The sequence below is a fragment of the Garra rufa genome, chromosome 24 (genome assembly GCF_049309525.1).
Source record: "Garra rufa chromosome 24, GarRuf1.0, whole genome shotgun sequence".
Lineage (NCBI taxonomy): Eukaryota > Metazoa > Chordata > Actinopteri > Cypriniformes > Cyprinidae > Garra > Garra rufa.
The window spans coordinates 24,639,851-24,649,760 of NC_133384.1; the positions used below are offsets into that span (position 1 = coordinate 24,639,851).

General features: G+C 34.9%; 2 protein-coding genes across 2 annotated transcripts; one reads left to right on the forward strand and one right to left on the reverse strand.

Annotated features, from left to right (window-relative positions):
• Positions 1-252: 252 nt before the first annotated feature.
• On the reverse strand, positions 253-4,706 carry LOC141300912 (uncharacterized). The gene is made up of 2 exons (XM_073831199.1): positions 4,256-4,706; positions 253-2,271 (listed from the first exon to the last, which is right to left on the reverse strand). Exons 1-2 carry the CDS (start codon positions 4,544-4,546, stop codon positions 1,108-1,110), a joined length of 1,455 nt encoding a protein of 484 aa, XP_073687300.1. The 5' UTR covers positions 4,547-4,706; the 3' UTR covers positions 253-1,107.
• An 891-nt stretch (positions 4,707-5,597) lies between these two features.
• On the forward strand, positions 5,598-8,856 carry eif1axb (eukaryotic translation initiation factor 1A X-linked b). The gene is made up of 7 exons (XM_073830783.1): positions 5,598-5,747; positions 6,293-6,376; positions 6,482-6,585; positions 6,889-6,939; positions 8,102-8,183; positions 8,310-8,401; positions 8,502-8,856. The coding sequence occupies exons 1-7, from the start codon at positions 5,732-5,734 to the stop codon at positions 8,505-8,507; spliced, it is 435 nt and encodes a 144-aa protein (XP_073686884.1). The 5' UTR covers positions 5,598-5,731; the 3' UTR covers positions 8,508-8,856.
• The last annotated feature ends 1,054 nt before the right edge of the window (positions 8,857-9,910 follow it).

Here is a 9,910-nt window from a genome sequence, read left to right on the forward strand (position 1 = left end):
ATGATAAAGGTGAACGAACTGACCTTACTGCACCTGTAGGCAAGCATTGCTATAAATCATGTTTTGCCACAGGAGGCAACAAATCATATCTTGCCAAGCATTTGTCCTATGCTCATTCTGATCTTTAACGTGAATTAGAGCACGACAGGTGAGTGCATCATTTATCATATTTAATTAACTTTTATTCACAACTGATCAATGCACATACCTAAGATGTGATACAGACTCTGTGACTCTCAGAACGTGCTCGTCTGACACGATAGAACCATTTTAGTTTTAGTCACATAATATTTGCAATTGCATTTCGAACAATATTAATAAAATTTGAATGAAGCAATAATTTTACTATATTAATTTTAGTATCCATAATAGATAGTTTATATTTAATGCTTTATTTTTGTCTGAGTCTGAAATAAAAAAAAAACAATCAGACAGAGAGATAATAACGTAATTTTGAATACTTTGACTGTTAGAATAACACTTTACAGAAAAGCAACCTTTGTTCAAATTCATTAGGTAAGCTGACCTTACAGTATTACAGCACTTATTAATAATAACTTATCAATAATTATTTATAAATGATGAATGAAGTAATACATGTTTAGTATGTTATCATTACTTGCTCAATTGTTTTGAAGTCACTTTTGTGAATTCACAATTTGTCCACAACAATCAGTCTTGAAGTAATAATCATGATATTTTAATACTGTTTTTAAGAAATGCATCTTACAAAGTATTTGTCTTTATAAATATGCACATACAATGTCTAAAGAATGTCTAAACATTAATAGCTAAACATTATTACTAACACCCCAGAGACGTACATTTTCTACATGATAAAGACAATCAAATGTATGTACAATACATTGTTACATGTTCTGTAAAATTGTAAAAAAATAAAAATAAAAAATACAAAAGTCTGCCTACAATATTTAGTTTAATTAACTAACATTTCAACAGAATTTGGGCTTTAGGTTTAACCATAAACCTGACTAGTGAAAGAAAAACAAATGAGAGTTTTCACCTTGGGTAAACAAAACTATTAAAAAAAAACAACTATGTCATTTATTGTACAGTACTTGTTTAATACTTGTTCAGACTGAGATCTCATTGTGTGCCAGAGCTGTTCTCGGTTTTCTCCTTCTCTTCATGATTATCTTCGGGAAGTTCCTTTTCCACAACCATATTTTCAGACTCCACATCTTCAACTGTTGATGGATCCACTAAACTCCCAGACAGATCTTCCATCTCATCTTCACTGAGGGCCTCAATCCTGGCCTCTTCCTGCCCCTCAGTCACTGGATCTATTCCTTCCTCAGAGCTATTCACACTGACAAGACTTATTTCGGTATCGTTTAGTTGGTCCTCAACAGACTCATCAAGCTGATGCTGCTCCGGACAGCTCTTCTGCTCATGGGTGAGCATGTGTGTCGCGTAGCCTCGCTGTGAGAAGTAAATTTGGCAGATGTCGCAGTAGAACGGTGTCATCACGTTGTGTTTGTCCATGTGTTTGACATAGCCATCGACTCTTAGGAAACCCTTATCGCAGGTCGTACACATGAGTTTCTCTCCAGCATGAGATGATTTGAGATGCTGAACGAGGGAACCTCTGAACTGAAAGCTCTTGTCACAGACGGGGCAGGCGCACGTGAGTTTAGATGAGTGATGTTTCATGTGAGCAACGAGAGCAACTTTGTAGCCAAAACGTCTGGGACACAAGTGGCACGTGAATGGCATGGTTGACTCTGCATCCTCGTGAACTTTCTGGTGAGCTTTCAAAAATGCCTGATGGGGGAAGCCCTTTCCACAATGTTGGCACACGAACCTCCCTTCGGGATTCTCCTTGGTGTGTATGGCTCGATGCCGCAAAAGCAGACTCATTTGTTGAAACTTCTCCCCACATATAGAACAAATAAAAAACCTTTCTTTAAATTCAGATTCATTTTTATTTTTAGTGTGATTAGCCCGTTGATGCTTCATTAGATTGCGTCTACTACGGAACCTCTGGCCACAAGTTAGACAGCTGATATACTTTCTGGCATGATTTCCTTTAACCCCGAAAATTACAGTCGAAATGCCGTCCTCTGTAACGGCCAGATCACTCTCCTCATATTTAACACTCTCATCCAGTGGGGGGTTCTGCTCTTGTCCAGGTGTCATGTTGGTACTGAGCTCATATTCAAAAGGCTCCTCTTTGACACAAGCAAGTGAAACAGTGTCAGAAATAGTGATTCTACATGTGTCATCTTCAACACTCTCATCTTCAACTTCCTGTCAGATAAAACATAATGTTGTATAGTATTACAAACAATAGATATTTTATAGATAGACGGATAGATTTTCTATACAGATGACAGAAAGATACATTTATATATGCAGTCAAGCCCGAAATTATTCATACCCCTGGCAGATTCTTACTTAAAGTTACTTTTATTCAACCAGCAAGTTTTTTTGTTTGACCGGAAATGACACAGGCTTCTCCCAAATGTTAATAAGATGATGTACAAGAGGCATAATTGTGGAAAAAAATATTTCTCAGCTTTTATTTACATCTGAAGAAAAAGTGGCATGTCCAAAATTATTCATACCCTTTGCAAACTGTCACAGTCTATGGGAAAATCCAAAGTTCTATACCATTCCAAATAGTCCAAGCGGTTCTAAAGCATCCTAATTACCCTGATTCATTGGGAACAGCTGTTTTAATCAACTCAACTGGTGAAAAACAGAAGCTCTCTGCTGTTGGTTTGTGGACAGTCATGGCTAAGACAAAGGAGCTCACTGAGGACCTGTGGCTGTGCATTGTGGCTGCTCACAAGTCAGGAAAGGGCTATACGACCATATCTAAATGTTTTGAAGTTCCAGTGGCTACAGTGCAAAGTAAAAAATTCAAGACGTTCTGCACTGTGAAATATCTCCAAGGACGTGGTTGGAAGCCAAAACTGACACCTGTGCTGGCCAAGAGGATAGTGAGAGAGGTAAAAAAGAATCCAAGGATCACCGTCAAGGCCATCCTGATGAATCTGGGCTCTGCTGGTGGCAACATCTAAAGGCAGACAGTCCACAGACACTGCACACCGCTGGGTTCCACGGACGCAGACCAAGGAGGACACCACTTGTCCAGATAAGGCACACAAAAGCCCGCTTGGCCTTTGCAAATGCTCATCTGGACAAAGAAGAAGACTTCTGGTCTTCTGTTTTATGGTCGGATGAAACAAAAATTGAATTGTTTAGCCACAATAATGTAGCCTTCATTTGGCTTAAATGAGAAGCCTTCAACCCTAAGAACACCATCCCCACTGTCAAACATGGTGGTGGGAACCTAATGTTTTGGTGGTGTTTTTCAGCCGGTGGACCAGGGAACCTAATCACAGTAAACAGCACCATGAAAAAGGAGCAATACATCAAAATTCTCAACAACAACATCAGGCAGTCTGCAGAGAAACTTGGCCTTGGGCACCAGTGGACATTTCAGCACGACATCAACCCAAACTACACAGCAAAAGTGGTGAAGAATTGGTTAGCAGACAAAAACATTAATGTTTTGCAGTGGCCCAGCCAGAGTCCTGACTTTAATCCAATTGAGAATCTGTGGAGGGAGCTAAAGATCAGGGTGATTGCAAAGGAGACACTTCAACCTGAAAGAGTTGGAGCTCATCGCTAAAGATGAATGGGCAAAAATACCAGTGGAGACAAAAAGCTGGTCAGCAATTATAGGAAGCGTTTGATTACTGTAATAGCCAAAAAAAAAGCTTTTCTATTGATTATTGAGAAGGGTATGAATAATTTTGGACATGCCACTTTTTGTACAAATGTCAATAAAAGATGAGTAATATTTTTTTCCACAATGATGCCTCTTGTACATTGTCTTATTATCTTTTGGGAGACGCCTGTGTCATTTCCAGTCAAAAAATAATAATAAAAAATTTCTGTTTGAATAAAAGTAGCCATAAGTCAGAATTTGACAGGGGTCTTGGGCTTGACTGTATATATATAGCCAGACAGACAGATAGATATTTTATATATGCAGATTTACTGACATTTTATAGATAGATAGACAGAAAGATTTAATATACAGATGACAAAAATATTTAGATAGATAGATAGATTTTATATTCATTTATATATTTAAAAAGTATAACAGGATTGTTTAATTATAAAAAATTACATTTCATTTATATTATATAACGATAATTAAATGTAGCTGTACTTTAAGTGTAATTATATTATATATAAATAAACAAAATTAATTTCCTACCTGTATTTCCCTTTCAGTCTCAGATGGTCGACTCACAGTATGTACTGTAGGAACAGCATCCACGCTTAGTATCATACATGTGGTGTAACCCAGATCCATTTTGAAGTAGTTCTCCTCAGAGAAATGATCCCCGCACACCCGACATGAAGAGGTCGCATCTTCCCCATCAGTTTTATTGTCTTCAATAAACTTTAACCACAGGCTGCGTCTTTTCGGATCCTCAGGTAACATATAATGAATAATGGAGTCCGATCGGTTCGGACAACCACCTACCACACATTTATGTAGCATAATGTTTACGATATAAGTAGTTTGAGCTTTGATGCGGAATGTTTAGACTATAAACAATATGTCATTTGCATTTAGAGTGCATTCAATCCATTTAACACTTTGAGACACTATATTTTTAAATATAGAGTACGGGAACAGATATTCAAAACAAACCGCATTCCCGTTTCTTCAGAGACATCACACACGTTAATTACGATAATGTCGCCACCTACCGGATAGGAGGACAAAACCTCATATTTTATAGAAAGTAACTAGTTACATGTAACGGAATTACGTAATTTAATTACAAAATAAATGTAACTGTAATTAGTTACAGTTACTAAGAAAAAAAATTGTAATTAAATTACAGTTACTTCTGAAAAATGCCAGCAATTACAAAGGGGATTATGTCAGAATTTTTTCACACACTCACCCCCACTTACAGATCTAATTTACTTCTTCAATAAATTGCATTGTCTGCTCTCTAAAATGAGATACCAATGTTTCAGGAGTTTAGAACACAAAATAGGACACATGCACTGATCTATAATAGAGAACAGTGGACACATGCTTATTCGATAACTGTGCTTTAAATGATTACACGGTACTGTGGAATGCTTGATTCTGATTGGTCAGTCACGACATTCAGGGCAACTTCAGTCAGTGCTATATGCTTGATAATTTTTCTTGGCGGAAGCTTTGTGTTTGGTTAGCTAATAAATTATTAAAGCTTAATTCAATATTATGTGGACAATTTCTTATGTGATACGTTTGTATATCATTATCACCCTACCTCCCCTACCTCGTCTACCCTTTTTACTTTAATTGTATTTTTTATCAAGCCCATCTTTAAAACTCTACTTTGATGCTTGTTTACATCTATACATGTTTTAGTTTCTCTGACACATTAAAATTAATTAATCATATTATTTGTATATAATGTATGATATCGTATTAGATAATAATACATTAAATTTAGTCACTCCTATAAAAATCATATTCTATATCTGAGCTGACTGCATTTGTAAATAAAGTTTTGCGCTGTTGAAAGAGGCAATCTGCGCATGCGCCATTGTCAGCTTTTCTCGCTAGCGGCGTTTATCTGCTCGCAACAGCACGCTTGAGAAGTAAAATATTTGACATATTGTTATAACTGCCTAACGTTTCTGAACATTAAACGAGAGCCGTCGACGTCGTTAAAAGAACATGCCGAAAAATAAAGGTATGATGGTTTCTAAAGACAGTCGTGTGAGATGTTAGCTTTGAATTTAGCAAACAAGATAACGTGAGCTGGTGCGCCTCATATTGAATGTTGCCGTTCATCGTCAATGTTTGATTTTTACTTTTGGCAGTTGAATTTGTTTTTGCTTCTGTGTTTAATACCTTTAAGTTCATAATACGAAATAAAAACTGCTGTCAGGTAATGAAAGGGATGGGTTGGGCCGCTATATGTGTTACGCAGGTACATATGGATAATGTTAATAACAGACTAGTCAAACGTATTTTGATCTTTACCTGCTTAAACATTTTTTTTACAGTTATTTATTAAGCTAATATTTGTTAAAAGGGTTATACATGCTAAATTTGCCGACTAATTAAGAATAGTTTAAGACGTCATTCATGTAACAGCTATGCTGAATATGTGTACTTTGCTCAGTCATTGGGCAACAATTCGTTATTGTCATAAGAATCTGTGGTGTGTTAATAAAATGGCATTTTCCCAAATGTATGATTGTGTCTAATCGCATTTTATTTCGTTGTATCCAGGTAAAGGAGGAAAGAATCGGCGACGTGGTAAGAACGAGAATGAATCTGAGAAAAGAGAGCTGGTGTTTAAAGAGGATGGACAAGGTGTGTTGTAATACGCTTACATAAAATGAACATCCATGATGTCAAGGCACTGCCTTCATTTGAAAACACATTATCTGCTTTTAAAAAGCTTCTTCTATCTTCTAGAGTATGCTCAGGTCATCAAGATGTTGGGAAACGGGAGGTTGGAGGCCATGTGTTTTGATGGAGTCAAGCGGCTTTGTCACATCCGAGGAAAGCTCCGGAAAAAGGTGCACTTTACAGATGCAGTCTGTGAGGCTTTAGAGTTCAGGCTGAATGCAGATTCAGCATTCCATCACTTTGTGAATGAGCTTGGCTGTTTGCACTGACAAATGTTTAGGCAATCAGCATTATTGTTTGATGAATCTAATTGATGTAACTAATTTTAGGTATGGAATTTTGCTTGCTGGAAACTTCAGCAAAGGGCAAAATGTTCTGAAATGGAATGTAAACTGCTTAAAATGTTAATATTGTTCTTTAACAGGAAATACGAATGAGTCTTATTTGTGGTTATTTTTAATTTTCAAATTTAGGTGTGGATTAACACGTCAGACATTATACTCATTGGATTAAGGGACTACCAGGTTTGTTTAAGTATTTGCTCATAATTACTCTTAAATAATTAATTATAGCTGAATTATTTTTTATAATTGAATGATTTATATGTATACATTTATGGACAGACAAGTTTGTTTGTTCAATATTTATTTATAATATAATATAATATAATATATAAAATAATAATAAAAAACATATTATACTCATGTGATAAAGGAGTTTAAATATTATTTTTTTTATATAAGTATATATTGTATGAATATAGCTTTACACTACAGTCAAAAGTTTTTGAACAGTAAGATTTCTAATGTTTTTTTAAAGAAGTCTCTTCTGCTCACCAAGCCTGCATTTATTTGATCCGAAAAACAGTAACATTCTGAAAGATATTTACTATTTAAGATAACTTTTCTATTTGAATATATTTTAAAATGTAATTTATTCCTTTGATGAAAGCTAAATTTTCAGCATTGTTACTTCATTCTTCAGTGTCACATGATCCTTCAGAAATCATTCTAATATGCTGATTTGCTGTTCAAGAAACATTTTTTATTACTATTATAATCTATTTAAAACTGTTGAGCACTTTTTTCAGGATTCTTTGATGAATATAAAGATACAAAGATCAGCATTTATCTGAAATAAAAAGGTTTTGTAACATATACCATTCAAAAACTCAAGAGTCAATTTTTTTTTTTTTTTTTTTTTTAGAAATTAGGAGAAACCTAAACCAATTTTACTCCGCTGTTTTCAGCATAATAGTAATAATAATAAATGTTTTTGAGCAGCAGATCAGAATATCAGAATGATTTCTCAAGGATCATGTGACTGGAGAAATGATGCTAAAAATTCAGATTTGAAATCAAAGGAATAAATTACATTTTAAAATATATTCAAATAGAAAACAGTTATTTTGTTTTACTGTAATTTGCATCAAATAAATGCAGGCTTGGTGAGCAGAAGAGACTTATTTAAAAAAAAAAAACATTAAAAATCTTCAAAAACTTTTGGCTTGTAGTGTATAAATACAAATGATTCACTTATTTATATATAAATATCGTTTGTTTAACGTATTTTACCATTAAGCTTTTCTCGTTTAAAAATAAGATTCATAGTGCTGCTGAAACTAATGTTCTTTGATATAGTGGCTTTGTATAGAGTTAATAACTGACATCTGAAATGTCTTAACAGGATAACAAAGCAGACGTCATTTTGAAGTATAATGCTGATGAGGCTCGGAGTCTGAAAGCCTATGGAGAGCTTCCAGAACACGGTGAGTATATTTAATCTGAGAAATGATTCTTGACGAATGGAGGTTCTTGGCTCGCAATATGCTGATCTTTTAGCTGCACTGTATTAAATGTCACGTCATTAAATTCTTACTGTTGTTGCATTGCAGCCAAAATCAACGAGACTGATACCTTCGGGCCTGGTGATGACGACGAGATTCAGTTCGATGATATTGGTGATGATGATGAGGACATTGATGATGTAAGTACAGTATTCATCTGAAGTTTAAGATCAAATTTAAAAACTCAGCATTTTTTGTTGTGCCATGTTTTGTTCTGACAATATCATATTTCTTCCCTAGATCTAAGAAAAGACGCTGGGAAGTGAATGTTTCTCATCCAGAAGCGACAATATCCTTACACCCCCCCCCCCCCCTAAAGTCGCCCCTCCAACATTATGTACACGGAGGCTCAAGTTTTAGGTTTCTCTGACTAAACACATGACTGCATTGTCACCTTCAATCCATTTTGTTATCTTTTAATGTATTTATAATGATTTCACATCAAGTGGAATTTAGTTACAGTACAGAATCTATGGATTCGCAATAAAAAGATAACCATTTTATGTTTGGTCTTGCAGTCTGTATCCTAATAGACATGTTTAAAAGCTCTGTAAAGGTGAGTGATATCTTATGGTAAAAGCCGATACCTCTAGAACTTCTTGCCTCTTGTCTTTTTGAATGTTTTTGAAGTCTCTTATGATTTACTGGTCATGCATTGGACGATGCATTTATTCCGATTAGCTCTTTGTTTTAATCCATCCTATTTTTCTTTTGTGTTCTTCTTGTCTACTTCAGATGATGATAATTGCTACTCATTTTACAGGGCTGCTGAATTTATGACAACTGATCTTGAAGCTCTATGTATTACTTCACAGTTGTTACTCAGAGTTGCAACGTAATAGCTTGATACTAAACTACAGTAAGCATCAGCAACTGAAATATTTGTAAGATGAAAATTGATTTTTTTTTTTTTTTTTACTTTCTAAAATGAAGCTCACAAAGCAAATATCTAGAACAAGGAAGTATTTTTGTATGCAAATAGGCTACCTAATGCAAGAATTGAGAGTTTATTGAGTGTATTCTTGCAGAATGGCCCTTTTGAATGAGTATGGTGGTTGTTGGTTATATCTTGTTAATTTTAGGTGTATTGTTTTGATGAGCTTATGATGGTTGCTTTTGTCCTCTGCTGCTTTTGATCAGAAAACCTGTGATTTTGAAATAAAATTCAACAACATTCAAAATCCTACAAATGTGTATTTGAAGCCTTTGAAATATCAGTCATCGACCTAAATATTATTTTGCTACTATTCACCAATTTTGTACCTCCGGTGTTTATGAAATGTACAAAATGATATGGTAATATATTATATTTAGTGTTGCAGGTGTTTTGAGTTATGTAAGTATAAAAAATGCAGTATATTTATAGTAAGTGACTCTAGCCATAGGCTTCAGTGATATTAGTCACTGTGTTTCGCCTCATCACGTGTGTTGCAGTGTGAAAAACAAAGGAAGCCTATAGCACATGCGTCTACATGCTCAGATGTTAAGTTTGGAGGATAAAGCTGTGGTGTGAAAATAGACCATATATACCATAATGGCATATTTGGTTTGTGGTTAAAATCACACTCTTCTCTTTAGAGAATCTAATTGTGCACATTTTTCATGCATATATCATTTCATGCATATTTGAGCAGTCTTTACCTTAGAAT